The sequence below is a fragment of the Mastigoproctus giganteus genome, chromosome 3 (assembly GCF_048544385.1).
Source record: "Mastigoproctus giganteus isolate SK-2022 chromosome 3, ASM4854438v1, whole genome shotgun sequence".
Taxonomy (NCBI): Eukaryota; Metazoa; Arthropoda; class Arachnida; order Uropygi; family Thelyphonidae; genus Mastigoproctus; species Mastigoproctus giganteus.
The window spans coordinates 138156432-138172205 of NC_143577.1; the positions used below are offsets into that span (position 1 = coordinate 138156432).

The 15774-nt window shown below is 39.6% G+C and overlaps 1 protein-coding gene across 1 annotated transcript in view; it reads left to right on the forward strand.

Moving 5' to 3' along the window:
- Positions 1-15774, forward strand: part of LOC150088287 (cubilin-like) — a 1623406-nt gene that overhangs the window by 62121 nt on the left and 1545511 nt on the right. The window contains exon 4 of the mRNA XM_090370104.1: positions 3323-3509. Within this exon, the coding sequence (XP_090226230.1) occupies positions 3323-3509 (187 nt within the window). The remainder of the gene's footprint in view (positions 1-3322; positions 3510-15774) is intronic.

The following is a 15774-nucleotide window of genomic DNA, read 5'->3' on the forward strand; positions in this document are numbered from 1 at the left end:
AATACTCTTGATTTGATTATCAGTAGTGATTCTTCATGCATTAAGAATCTGCAGATAAAGGGACCACTAGGTGGCAGTGATCACAGTGTGCAGAAGTAGGATTTACTCAAAGAGGTAACTACCATTAGGGGTAAAGGGAAGGTTATTGCTTTCGTAAAGGCAACTACAATGATCTGAGACAGTATTTAAATTCTATACAGTGGGACCAACTCATCATGTTACCAACAGCAAATTCAAAATGGGAAGCATTCAAAGAACTGAGCTTGGAAGCTACTATGCTTTACATACCAACTAAGAAATATTGTTCAAGGTTTAGGCCTAAATGGATGTCAGATGAACTAATGAGACATATGGCAGAGAAGAAAAATGCATGGGATACATACAAATTAACACGTGACACAGAAGTCTATGATAGATACAAGTTGATCTGTAACCAAGTTACAAAGGAGGTTAGGCAGGCGAAGGCAGATTACGAGAAATCTTTGGCAAGGGATGCAAAGAAAAACAGTAAAAAGTTCTTTAATTATGTAAACTCTAGAACGAACGGAATGAATCAGATTGGTCCAATTGATATCGATGGGTCAACTTTTGATGATCCTGCTCAGGTAGGTAACAAACTAAATGAATATTTTGCATCGACATTCACACATGAGGAGTTATTCAGTGAGGGGAATGCCAGAGGTGTGTTCAACTCTGGCAGTAAGCTAGAGAATCTTCTAATAACTGAGAGTAAAGTGGAGGAGAAATTGTTGAAGATAAACACAAGAAAGGCACCTGGAGTGGATGGGATCTATCCAGTTATATTAAAGGAGGCAGCAAAGGAAGTAAGCAAACCCTTAGCCATAATTATGAGAGCTTCCTTGGACTCAGGGGAGGTACCCACAGACTGAAGATATGCAAATGTGACCCCAATTCACAAAGGAGGAGGAGGAGGAGGATCAAAGGCTGACACAAGTAATTCTAGACCTGTGAGTTTAATTTCTCTTCCAGGAAAATTAATGGAGGCACTGGTTAAAGAAGCACTGCAGGATCATCTAGACAAGACTTCAGTTATAGCTTGGGCACAGCATGGTTTTGTTAAGGGGAAGTCTTGCCTGACCAATTTGATTAGATACTATGATGCAGTCACAAAAGAACTGGATGCAGGAAATAACTTTGAAATTATATGCTTGGATCTTAGGAAGGCTTTTGATACTGTTGCACAAATTGGAGCAGTATGGCATTGGAGGCAAATTGCTGCTATGGATAAAGGGGTGGTTGAGGGGGAGAAGACAGAGAGTGGTAATCAATAGACACTGCTCATCGTGGACTAATGTTATTAGTGGAGTCCCTCAGGGTTCAGTATTGGGTCCATTATTGTTTTCTGTATCATAGAAATGATATTGATGATGGTATATCAAGCTTAATGTCCAAGTTTGCAGAAGATACGAAGGTTGACAGGGTTGTCGAGGACACTACTGACACTACGCTGCTGCAACAGGATCTGGAAAGGTTGAGCAGATGGGCTGAGAGGTGGCAAATGAAGTTTAACATTGACAACTGTAAAGTACTACATGTGGGAAACAGCAACCCCAGTGCAACGTATCAACTCTGTGGAACGACACTGACAGTGGTAGAGAATGAAATGGACCTGGGGTAATTGTGCAGGCAGATATGAAGTTCTCTGAGCAGTGCAGATGGGCTACAAGAGTAGCTCATGGTGTCTTGTCAATGATAATCAGGAATTTTTCTAGCAGGGATAAGGAGGTGATTATATCCTTGTATAAGGCTATGGTCAGGCCACACCTAGAGTACTGTATACAGGTCTGGAGGCCTCATTTCAAGAAGGATGTAGAGCTGCTGGAATGAGTACAGTGAAGGGCAACCAGATTAGTGAATGTTACAAAGGGTTGCAAATGGCAAAACGTAAGCCTTTCTTATGAAGAAAGGCTTAAGTTTTGCAAATTACAGTGTCTGGAGACTAGGCACCAGCGAGGTGATCTGATAGAGGTGTATAAAGCCTTGAATGGTTTGAGCATGCTCAATGCTGATGGGATACTTCCTCTTGCTCAGAATAATCACCTGAGAGGGCATAAATTCAAATTGAGGAAACACAGATGTAGGATAGACATCCGGAAATTTGCCTTTTGCCAGCGGGTAGTTGGTTGGTGGAACAGACTTCTCTCCCTTGTTGTGGAAGTTGATAGCCTAAATAAATTTAAGGCTCAGCTGGACAGGTATTTCGAAAGAACAGAGGGGTGAAGTGGAAGTGGTGTGTTTTTTTGTTTTTTTTTGGCTGATGCTGCATAAGCTTGCTTTCTTGCATCAAATGCCTCTACTAATGCTAATAACTCTTCAATCCAATGACCCTCCCTTACATTCATGTACTGAAGTGATAACTGATAACACATTCAAGGTAGTGGAGAAATAAAAAGACCTTTGTAGCAATTGTGCAGTCTGATATGTTTTTTGAACAGTGTAGACATGCTGTTAAGATTGCACATGGGGTTCTGTCAATCATATACAGGAATTTTGCCTTCAGGGAAAATTTCTGTTTATCATTGACTTTGAAGATGGAATGTGAAAATCATCTCCCAGACCAAACATACAAGTCTGGAAGCCTCACTTTAGGAAGAATATGTATCTATTGGAATGGGTGTGAAGAGCAACAAGGGATACTTTTATTTTAAAACTCTTTATGGAGACTGCATGGAGACCAGAAAGAAGTGTTAAGGCCTTAAATTGAATGAATAAATTTAATGATGATTTTTTCTCAGACAACAAAAGGGGACATAAACTCAAATTGAAAATGGATGACTGAAAGATAGATGAGCAAAAATTTGCTTTGAGGCAGGGAGTAATTGATTGGTGGAACAAACTTCCATCTGGTGTTGTAGAGGTGGGTAGTTTTTGAACAAATATAAGTAAAATTTACCCATATTATTGGAGAGGATGTATAGCTAAGGTGGGTAGTGTTTTTGTTTTCTGGTTGATTCCGCATTTGCTTGCTTCCTTGCATTATTTTCCATTTGCTTGCTTCCTTGCATTATTTTCCACTACTAATACTAAAATTTCTGAAGAGGGAAGAGTCTACAACACTATCTTTCTTTCAGTAATCCTAATTTGTTGGTATCGCACAGATAATTCAAACAGAAACGGACAGAAAATGAAATGTGAGGTGAGCTAATGCAATTTTATGTCTATATGTTAATGTAAAATATGTATACTGTCTTTGAATTCTTGAATATTGAGGCACCTCTTTCTCCTTTTTTTATGTGATAATATATAGCTGGGTTTTAAAATCATAATTAACTCGCTTGTTACTGTTGCATATTTTTTTCAGTCTGTGGAGGAGAGTACTTTATTGAATCTGGAATTATACAGTCTCCACTATATCCCGAAAGATATCCTCATAACCGAGAATGTACCTGGTTACTTCATGCTCCTAGCGGACAACAAATAATGTTAAATATCACAGATTTTCAGTTAGAGAGTCATCAGAACTGCAGATATGATTATTTGGAAATTCGGTACTTTTTCATTTTTTTAGGAAATTAAATTTTAATATCTCATAATAATATTATTTAATGAAATTTTGATTATATTCAGATTTTTAATCAAGGATTAATGGTTTAAGAGGGATTGTTATTTTCAGGATTCACCTGTCAGGTGACTCAAAACTACTGCCAGATTAACTGCAATGATCTTTGATGTAGAATATTAATATTTTATTTAAACATTTCTTATTCATGAAATTTTTAAGAGGGTTGGATTTATTATGTTGTTGTATTAATAGAGTGGTTACAGAAACTCGGTCAATTCCTGTAACTAAATGCATTTCGATTGTTAACTGTTACAGTTTTAGAGGCATTTGATTAATGTTACTTGTCATTAAAATATCTAGAACATGATTGTGATGGCTCAGCTATATGTAAGAAACAATCAATTGGAAGTACAATTAAAGCAGACAAGTTGTGAATAATGTCAGTGAATTAATGATATTTTGTACCAAATAAATAAGATCAAAGAACACAAAAACATTTGTTGATGCTTAGGAATAATATGATACATTGATATTTCATGTAGTGAATTGTGTGTGTGTGTGTGTGTGTGTGTGTGTGTGTGTGTGTGTGTGTGTGTGTGTGTGTGTGTGTGTGTGTGTGTGTGTGTGTGATGTGGCTTTATTTGAATGAGCTGCTGGTGTGTGTGTGTGTGTGTGTATTCATATACGTGTGTGCATAGGCACACACGCAATTGTACAATCAAAAGTCATTGCCCATTTTAGACTTAGTCACTCAATGTGGTAGGAGGAGGATGAAGTGGATGGCAACTATAAAAGGAACTGGAACTGTCCCCCCCCCCACAGCTGCATTTCTGTGATGATCATATTATATATATTTTTTTTTGAAAAGTACAAAGTATCTATTATAATAACAGAATGACGAAACTTGAAGCACATGTTGAGTGTTTCCAATGTTTGCAATTTAGATAACTTTGTGTAGCTGCTGATAAAAATTTCCGATGGCAGTTTTAACTATATGAGCAACTAATATGGTGTCTTTAGCATTTAGCATTAGCATTAGTAGAGGCATATGATGCAAGAAAGCAAGCTTATTCAGCATCAGTCAAAAAAAAAAAAAAAAAAGCACAGCCACTACTCCCATTTCACCCCTCCGTTCGTTCGAAATACCTGTCCAGCTGAGCCTTAAATTTGTTTAGGCTATCAACTTCAACTACAAATGATGGAATTCTATTCCACAAACCAACTGCCCGCTGGCTAAAGGCAAATTTCCACACATCTATCCGACATCCATCCTTCCTCAATTTGAATTTATGCCCTCTCAGGTGATTATTCTGAGCAAGAGGAAGAATCCCATCGGCATTGAGCATGCTCAAGCCATTCAAAGCCTTATACACCTCTATCAGATCACCTCACCGATGCCTAGTCTCCAGACTCTGTAATTTGCAAAACTTAAGCCTTTCTTCGTAAGAGCAACCCTTTGTTCCATTCACTAATCTTGTTGCCCTTCTCGGTACTCGTTCCAGCAGCTGTACATCCTTCTTGAAATGAGGTCTTCAGACCTGTATACAGTACTCAAGGTGTGGCCTGACCAATGACTTATACAAGGGAATAATCACATCCCTATCCCTGCTAGAAAAATTCCTATATCTCATTGACAAGACACCATGAGCTACTCTTGCAGCTCGTCTGCACTGCTCAGAGAACTTCGTATCTGCCTGCACAATTACCCCCAGGTCCTTTTCATTCTCTACCACTGTCAGCGTAGTACCACAGAGTTGATACGTTGATATGGGGTTACTGTTTCCCATATGTAGTACTTTACATTTGTCAATGTTAAACTTCATTTGCCACCTCTCAGCCCATCTGCTCAACCTTTCCAGATCCTGTTGCAGCAGCATAGCATCAGTAGTGTCCTTAACAACCCTGCCAACCTTTGTATCGTCTGCAAACTTGGACATTAAGCTTGATATACCATCATCTATATCATTTATAAATACAGAAAACAACAATGGACCTAACACTGAACCCTGAGGAACTCCACTAATAATATTAGTCCACGTTGAGCAGTGTCCATTGATTACCACTCTCTGTCTTCTGCCACCCAACCATCCCTTTATCCATAGCAGCAATTTGCCTCCAATACCACACTGCTCCAATTTGTGCAGCAGTTTTCCATGCACAACAGTATCAAAAGCCTTTCTAAGATCCAAATATATAATATCAAAGTTATTCCCTGCATCCAGTTCTTTTGTGACTAAATCATAGTATCCAATCAAATTGGTTAGACAAGACCTGCCCTTAACAAAACCATGCTGTGTCTGAGCTATAACTGAATTCTTGTTCAGATGATCCTGCAGTGCTTCTTTAACCAGTGCCTCCATTAATTTTCCTGGAACCGAAGATAAACTAACAGGTCTATAATTACTTGTGTCAGCCTTTGATCCTCCTCTGTGAATTGGGGTTACATTTGCAAATCTCCAGTCTATGGGTACCTCCCCTGAGTCCAAAGAAGCTGTCATAATTATGCGTAGGGGTTTGCTTACTTCCTTTGCTGCCTCCTTTAATATAACTGGATAGATCCCATCCACCCCGGGTGCATTTTTTATGTTTAACCTCAACAATTTCTCCTCCACTCTCCTCTCAGTTATTAGAAAATCATCTAGCTCACTGCCAATGTTTACTTCACTTACGACATTCCCCTTCCTGAATAACTCCTCATGTGTGAATGTAGATGCAAAATACTCGTTTAGATTGTTAGCCACCTGAGCAGGATCCTCAACTGTTGAACCATCAACATCCAGTGGACCAATCTGATTCATCCCTTTCCTTCTTGAGTTTAAATAGGTAAAGAACTCTTATCTGTTTTTCTTTGCATCCTTTGCCAAGGATTTCTCATAATCTGCCTTTGCCTGCTTAATCTCCTTTGTGACTTGGTTACAGACCAACTTATATCTACCATAGGCTTCCATGTCACCCATTAATTTGTATGTATCCCATGCATTTTTCTTCTCTATGTTGTAATAATAGTAACAAAATAGTAATAATTTTTATATATAATTAATAGTTGCAGCCAGTGACAGACAGGAATGCAAAATCAGCCCTGGCCTTTCTCACCAGTGACATTTTGATCTTGAGTGTGTGCTACTCACCAGTGACACTTTGGTCTTCAGTATATGATCTTGAGAGTAGGAGACTGGCAGAAATACTTAACAAGTACAGGTCACTGTTGAAAAAAAGCTGTGAATTAGGGTTGAATTTGAAAGTGTCTGCAATTCTGCCCAGACACGATAAGAGGGAGTATAGGATGAGAGCCTTGACGATCAATTCGGCCCTGGAAAGATTATGCAAGGCTCAAGGGGTAGAATTTTTTTCAGCCTGGTCTGTACTTGTTAACAGGAGAGACTGCTTCTACATGGATGGGATACACTTAAATAGAAAAGGTGCAAGAATATTTGCTGATGTTATCGAGGCAGTGTTAGGTGGGTCGGAAAACTGCTAGATTGAGGGGATACAAGGACTAATAGATTAACAGTAGCCACTGGCAGAGGTGAAAGTGATTCTTCCACTGCTTCTATTGGAATGAGCAGGAGCCTGGAAAACAAGACGCAGGATATTTCAGAGACTGCTGTTAGTCATTGCAGTACAAGTATTAGCATTAGTAGAGGCATTTGATGCAAGAAAGCAAGCTTATGCAGCATCAGCCAAAAAAAATAAATAATAAATAAATAAATAAAAAAATAAATAATAAATAAAACATAACCACTTCCACTTCACCCCTCTGTTCATTAGAAATACCTGTCCAGCTGAGCCTTAAACTTATTTAGGCTATCAACATCCACGACAAGGGATGGAAGTCTGTTCCACCAACCAACCAACCGCTGGCTAATGGCAAATTCGTTCACGACTATCCTACATCTGTCTTTCCTCAATTTGAATTTATGCCCTCTCAGGTGATTATTCTGAGAAAGAGGAAGAATCACATCAGCACTGAGCATGCTCAAACCATTCAATGCTTTATACACCTTTATCAGATCACCTTGCTGGTGCCTAGTCTCCAGACACTGTAATTTGCAAAACTTAAGCCTTTCTTCGTAAGAGCACCCCTTTGTTCCATTCACTGATCTTGTTACCCTTCTCTGTACTCGTTCCAGGAGCTCTACATCCTTCTTGAAATGAGGCCTACAGACATACGGTACTCTAGGTGTGGCCTGACTATTATACAAGGGAATAATCACCTCCTTATCCCTGCTAGAAAAATTCCTATATATCATTGACACATGAGCTACTCTTGCAGCCCATCTGCACTGCTCAGAGAACTTCATATCTTCCTGCAAAAACACCCCCGGGTCCCTTTCATTCTCTATCACTGTCAGTGTAGTACCAGAGAGTTGACATGTTGCTCTGGGTTTGCTGTTTCCCATATGTAGTACTTTACATTTGTCAATGTTAAACTTCGTTTGCCACCTCTCAGCCCATCTACTCAACCTATCCAGATCCTGTTGCAGCAGCATAGTGTCAGTAGTGTCGTTGACAGCCCTGCCAACCTTCGTATCGTCTGCAAACTTGGACATTAAGCTTGATATACCATCATCAATATCATTTATAAATACAGAAAACAACAACGGACCCAACACTGAACCCTGAGGAACTCCACTAATAACATTAGTCCACGTTGAGCAGTGTCCATTGATTACCACTCTCTGTCTTCTGCCACTCAACCAGGCGCCTCCATAGCCAGGTGGGAAGGAGTAGCAGTATACGCTTCTTGATTAGACCGGGGTTCGAGCCCGTCACCACCAAATACGGAGGATGCGGAAAGGTCAGGGAATGGCCACCGCATTTCCCGGAGCAATATGGCCTTAATTGCTAATGCTCCTAAAAACCAAGTAACAAACAAACAAACAAACAAGCCACTCAACCATCCCCTTATCCATAGCAGCAATTTGCCTCCAATGCCACACTGCTCCAATTTGTGCAGCAGTCTTCCATGTGCAACAGTATCAAAAGCCTTTCTAAGATCCAAATATATAATATCAAAGTTACTGCATCCAGTTCTTTTGTGACTGCATCATAGTATACAATCAAATTTGTCAGGCAAGCCTTCCCCTTAACAAAACCATGCTGTGTCCGAGCTATAACTGAAGTCTTGTGTAGATGACCCTACAGTGCTTCTTTAACCAGGGCCTCCATTAATTTTCTGGAAACATAAGTTAAACTCACAGGTCTATAATTACTTGTGTCAGCCTTTGATCCTCCACCTTTGTGAATTGGGGTCACATTTGCACATCTCCAGTCCATGGGTACTTCCCCTGAGTCCAAGGAAGCTCTCATAATTATGGCTAAGGGTTTGCTTACTTCCTTTGCTGTCTCCTTTAATATAAATGGATGGATCCCATCCACCCCAGGTGCCTTTCTTGTGTTCATCTTCAACAGTTTCTCCTCCACTTTACTGTCAGTTATTACAAGATTCTCTAGCTTACTGCCAGAGTTGAATACACCTCTGGCATTCCCCTCGGTGAATAACTCCTCATTTGTGAATATCGATGCAAAATATTCATTTAATTTGTTACCTATGTGAGCAGGATCGTCAACAGTTGCCCAATCGATATCAAGTGGATCAATCGATATGAAGTGGACCAATCTGATTCATCCCCTTCCTTCTAGAGTTTACATAAGTAAAGAACTCTTTGCTGTTTTTCTTTGCATCCCTTGCCAAAGATTTCTCGTAATGTGCCTTTGCCTGCTAACCTCCTTTGTAACTTGGTTAAAGTTCAGCTTATATCTATCATAGGCTTTTGTGTCACTTGTTAATTTGTACGTATCCCATGCATTTTTCTTCTCTGCCATATGTCTCATTAGTTCATCTGACGTCCATTTAGGTCTAAACCTTGAACAATATTTCTTAGTTGGTATGTAAAGCCTAGTAGCTTCCAAGATAAGTTCTTTGAGTGCTTCACATTTTGAATTTGCTGTTGGTAACATCATCAGTTGGTCCCACTGTATAGAATTTAAATACTGTCTCAGTCCATCGTAGTCGCCATTACGAAAGCAAACACCCTTCCTTTTACCCCTGATGGTACTTACTTCTTTGAGTAAATCCCACTTCAGCACACTGTGATCACTGCCACCTAGTGGTTCCTTTATCTGCAGATTTATTTATGCATGAAAGAACACTACTGACAATCAGATCAAGAGTATTACTCCTTCTAGTTGCCTCCCAAACATAATGATGTAGAACACAATCATCCAAGAAATCCACAAGAGCCTTGCTAGTGTGTGAGTGACCAGCCCCCAAATTCCAGTCAGTATCTGGGAAATTAAAGTCCCCCATTATAAGACTCTGATTTACTGGCCCACTCTGTTTCCCTGTACAGTTTCTTATTATACTCAACCGAGTCAATAGGCCTATAGCACACTCCTACTCTCAATTTTGATCTCCCAATGCTTATGTCACACCAAACTGACTCGACACTGCACTGCACTGTCCACTGATGTCGACTGGCTTCACTTCCTTGGATTTTATGTGTTTCTTAACTAATAGCATAACCCCTCCTCCCTTCCTATCCTGTCTATCCTTTCTGTAGATATTGTTTTCCCCAAATTCCAGTTCTGCATTCCTTATATCTGTGTGACACCACCTCTCTGAAATCCCAACAATATCTGCTTTTGATGTTTTGAGCAATACCTCAAATTCATCAAAGTTATTTACTAAATGCCTAGCATTGGTGTACACGCAAGTATACATGCGCCCGTTCTTTTTCTTAGCTACCCTAACACAACCCATGTGTTTACTTGTACCCCAATGATTCCCAGCAGTCTCTGAAATATGCTGCATCTTATTTTCCAGGCTGCGGCTCATTCCAGTAGAAGCAGTGCAAGAATCACTTTCACCTCTGCCAGTGGCTACAGTAATCTATTACTCCTTGTATCCCCCTAATCTAGCAGTTTTCCGACCCACCTAACACTGCCTCGATAGCATCAGCAAACGTTCTTACACCCTTTCTATTTAAATGTATCCCATCCCTGTCTCACAGGGATGGGATACACATTAACATGGGATACATGTTAACAAGTACAGACCAGGCTGAAAAAAATTCTACCTCTTCAGTCTTGCACAATCTTTCCAGGGCCGAATTGATCGACAGGGCACTCATCATATACTCCCTCATGTCGTGTCTGGGCAGAATTGCATACACTTTCAAATTCAACCCAAATTCATGGCTTTTTTTCAACAGTGACCTGTACTTGTTAAGTAATTCCACCGGTCTCCTACTCTTAATATCATTAGTGTCAACGTGTATAACTATATCACCTTTTGTGCCCTTAAAAGATGATATCCGCCCTACACATGGGTTGTGTTAGGGTACCTAAGTATAGTAACAGGTGTATGTATACTTGCGTGTACACCAATGCTAGGAGTTTCGTAAATAAATTTGATGAATTTGAGGTATTGCTCAGAACATCAAAGGCAGATATTTTTGGGATATCATGGATGTGGTGAAACACAGCTATAAGGAATGCATAACTGGAATTTGGGGAGTCCAATGTGTACAGGAAGGGAGGAGGGGTAATACTATTAGTTAAGAAATGCATAAAATCCAATGAAGTGATGGCAGTCATCATCGCTGGACGGTGCAGTGTTGAGTCGGTTTGGTGTGACATAAGCAATGGGATATCAAAATTGAGAGTAGGAGTGTGTTATAGGCCTAATGACTCTGATGAGTATAATAAGGAACTGTACAGGGAAATAGAGACGGCCAGTAAATCAGAGAGTCTTATAATGGGGTATTTTAATTTCCCAGGTATTGACTGGAATTTGCGGGTTTTGTCACTCCCACACTAGCAAGGCTTTTGTGGATTTCTTGGATGAATATTTTCAACATCAGCATGTTCGGGAGGCAACTAGAGGGAGTAATACTTTTGATTTGATTATCAGTAGTGATTCTTCATGCATTAATAATCACTAGGTGGCAGTGATCACATTTTGCTGAAGTAGGATTTACTCAAAGAGGTAACTACCATCAGGGGTAAAGGGAAGGGTTTTTGCTTTCCTAAAGGTGACTATGGTGCTCTGAGACAGTATTTAAATTTTACATGGTGGGTCCAACTGATGATGTTACCAACAGCAAATTCAAAATGGGAAGTTTTCAAAAAATTTATCTTGGAAGCTGCTAGGCTTTACATACAAACTAAGAAATATTGTTCAAAGTTTAGGCCTAAATCCATGTCAGATGAACAAATGAGATATATGGCAGAATGGCAGAAAAGAAAAATGCATGGGATACATATAAATTAACATGTGACACAGAAGCCTATGATAGATATAAGCTGGTCTGTAACCAAGTCATTCAGGAGATTAGGCAGGCGAAGGCAGATTACGAGAAATCTTTTGCAAAGGGTGCAAAGAAAAACAGCAAAGAGTTCTTTACTTATATAAACTCTAGAAGGAAGGGGATGAATTAGATAGGCCCACTTGATATCGATGGTTCAACTGTTGATGATCCTGTTCAGGTAGCTAACAAACTAAATGAATATTTTGCATCGACATTCACAAATGAGGAGTTATTCAGCGAGGGGAATGCCAGAGGTGTATTCAACTCTGGCAGTAAGCTAGATAATCTTGTAATAAATAAGAGTAAAGTGGAGAAGAAATTGTTGAAGATAAACACAATAAAAGGCACCTGCATGCCTTTTCTTGTGATTAGCCATAATTATGAGAGCTTCTTTGGACTCAGGGGAGGTACCCATAGACTGGAGATGTGCAAATGTGACCCCAATTCACAAAGGAGGATCAAAGGCTGACACAAGTAATTATAGACCTGTGAGTTTAACTTTTATTCCAGGAAAATTAATGGAGGCACTGATTAAAGAAGCACTGCAGGATCATCTAAACAAGACTTCAGTTATAGCTCGGACACAGCATGTTTTTTTTAAGGGGGGAAGTCTTGCCTGATCAATTTTATTGGATACTATGATGCAGTCACAAAAGAACTGGATGAAGGGAATAACTTTGATATTATATATTTGGATCTTAGAAAGGCTTCTGATACTGTTGCACATGGAAGACTGCTGCACAAATTGGAGTAGTGTGGCCTTGGAGGCAACTTTTTGCTATGGGTAAAGGGATGGTTGAGGGGGAGAAGACAGAGGGTGGTAATCAATGGACATTGCTCATCGTGGACTAATGTTATTAGTGGAGTCCGTCAAGGTTCAGTGTTGGGTCCATTATTGTTTTCTGTATTTATCAATGAAATTCATGATGGTATATCAAGCTTAATGTCAGCATAGCAAACTGATGCTATGGTGCTGCAACAGGATCTGGAAAGGTTGAACAGATGAGCTGAGAGGTGCCAAATGAAGTTTAACATTGACAAATGTAAAGTACTAAATATAGGAAACAGCAACCCCAGCGCAACGTATGAACTCTGTGGTACTACACTGACAGTGGTAGAGAATGAAAAGGACATGGGGGTAACTGTGCAGGCAGATATGAAGTTCTCTGAGCAATGTAGATGGGCTGCAAGAATAGCTCATGGTGTCTTCTCAATGGTATACAGGAATTTTTCTAACAGGGATAAGGAGGTGATTATTCCCTTGTATAAGGCAATGGTCAGGCCACACCTTGAGTACTGTATACAGGTCTGGAGACCTCATTTCAAGAAGGACGTAGAACTGCTGGAACGAGGACAGAGAAGAGCAACACGTTTAGTGAAATTAACAAAGGGTCGCTGTTACGAAGAAAGGCTTAAGTTTTGCAAATTACAGTGTCTGTAGACTAGGCACTGGTGAGGTGATCTGATTGAGGTGTATAAAGCCTTGAATGGTTTGAGCATGTTCAATACCGATGGGATTCTTCCTCTTGCTCATAATAATCACCTGAGAGGGCATAAATTCAGATTGAGGAAAGACAGATGTAGGATAGATGTGTGGAAATTTGCCTTTAGCCAGTGGGTAGTTGGTTTGTGGAACAGACTTCCATCCCTTGTTGTGGAAGTTGATAGCCTAAATAAATTTAAGGCTCAGCTGGAATGCTATTTCAAACGAACGGAGGGGTGAAATAGAAGTGTTTTTTTTTTTTTTTTTCTTCTTGGCTGGTGCTGCATAAACCTGCTTTCTTGCATCGTATGCCCCAACTTATGCTAATGTTAATGTTTATTCGTTTTACTGCTGTTTCTGGAACAACCTTTCCATCTTACATATTTCCTGAAAATTATAGTCTACGAAGTTCAAATCTAATGGCAACAAATATCTTCTTTTGTCTTATCAACCTCCTACCCAAGCACAGTACCAAGTTCTATAGCTTCTATTACGTCTCGTGTTTGGTGTTTTCCTAGGGAAAAAACCGATCGAACTGAGTGGTCCTTTAGGCACCTCAGATCAGAACTTGGTGACTGTCTCTTCTCCAATGGAGCCGTTAGCTCATGGATATTGCCAACCTCGTTTTGTTTGGCATTACAAGAATGCAAAATGGGATGACCTGCAAGACTTCTTTTCTTCTTTTCCTTGTTCGGATTACTGTTTCAAAAGTTCTGATGTCAACGTTTGCTCAGATCGTGTCAGTGAAATTATTCTTGCAGGAATGGAATCCTTTATTTCGCACTCCACTTTGAAATCTCGTCCTTTAGTGGAAAACCAAACTCTTGGTTTTCCAATAAATATGCTAAGGGTGTTCAACAAAAGACTGTTGCATATCCTAATTGGCTTGTTTTCAATTCTTCAGTTTCATTTTCTGCGTACACCAAAGCTCACAACAATTGTAAAGCTGCCATTAATCAGTCCAAACTAGAGTTTGAACAGGCTAAGAGTAGAAAACTTGCTTCTTGCCCTAATTGTAGCCGAGCATTCTGGTCTCTTGCCAAAGCTATTGGCCGCAACTTTTGCCCATCTCTGCTCCAATGTATATTAGTGAAATTAATAAAGAGGTGTTTGGGTGGTTTAGACCTTTTTGCAGATAACTTTATTCTATTAGTTTGACATGTATGCTGTTGTTGTTGTTATTATTTGGTTTTTAGGAGCATTAACAACTAAGGATATATTGCTCCATGGATATGCAGTGGTCATTTCCTAACCTTTCCACATCCTCTGTATTTGGTGGTCACGGGCTCGTACCCCAGTCTACTCAAGAAGTGTGTGCTATGCACTGCGGCTCCTGCCCACCTGGCTACGGAGGTGCTCACATGTATGCTGTATGAAGTAATGAAAATTTTAGATATGGCATACAGATGGCAAGAATATATCCAGCTCCTTCACATTATGTGGCCTTGAAAATCCCCTCCCTCCGGCATCGCACTACTTAGACTCCCTTCAGTCACTATTCGGCAGAGAGATTATACTCTAGCTGATCTGGAAATCTCCTAGGGAGTTACCTATTAGTTTGGCTTGGACTAAATAGGTGCTGCTCTGCAAACTCTGCTTTAGAGTTGTATTCTTGAAATGTAAGGAAGATTAGATCTCATCATGATATCCCTCCTAACCTCAAAAAATCTCAATCACATTCAGTGGTGGCTCATGACTCTGATGTATGGGGTCAGAGCCATTCTGAGGGTGAGGCGAACAAGGCTCTTGCCTCAGGTTAAAATTTTCCAAATCATCTTCCAAAAAAAAAGCTTAAATAATTGCCAAAGTTGCCATCATTAACAGTAGGGTGCAGTTTTTCATTCTTGCCTCGGGTATTAAAATGGCTCGGCATGGCCCTGTATGGGCATGCTGCTTCTTAAAGTTACATTAAATTGTCTTGGTTATAAGACATGTAGACATAGATTAGATGGTAATAATAATGGTTAAGGTAAACATACTACAAAATATTAACTGGACATTTTCCCTTAATTACTTAGGTAATCTTTAAATTTTATTTAAAAATAAAATCCATTCTTCTGTTTAATTTGTTAAAAATAGATTAATAAATTTTTCATTCAAGTTTGGTGCACTGTGCACTATTCAAATCAGCACTGCTTGCTCAGCAGTTCCTTTGGCTCATTTTATCACCTCTAAACAATGCATATTGGCAACCTGCCAACTAGGCATTGGCCCAACCACTGGGGCCAAAATCTGGAACTGTGTAGCGCAGAGTTTCACCTACGATTAAACTTCAAAGTTGAAAACAATTTCATGTTTTTATTCGTTTATTATTGGAAACAGAGGATGAGTATACTATATGCGGCACCTGTTAATAAAAATATTCATTGTGTTGCATTGTTCATCACAAAATTTCATATAACTCTGTTGATTGTATATTTCGATTTAAAAAGCTGGGGTTATATTTTCCAGTGGAA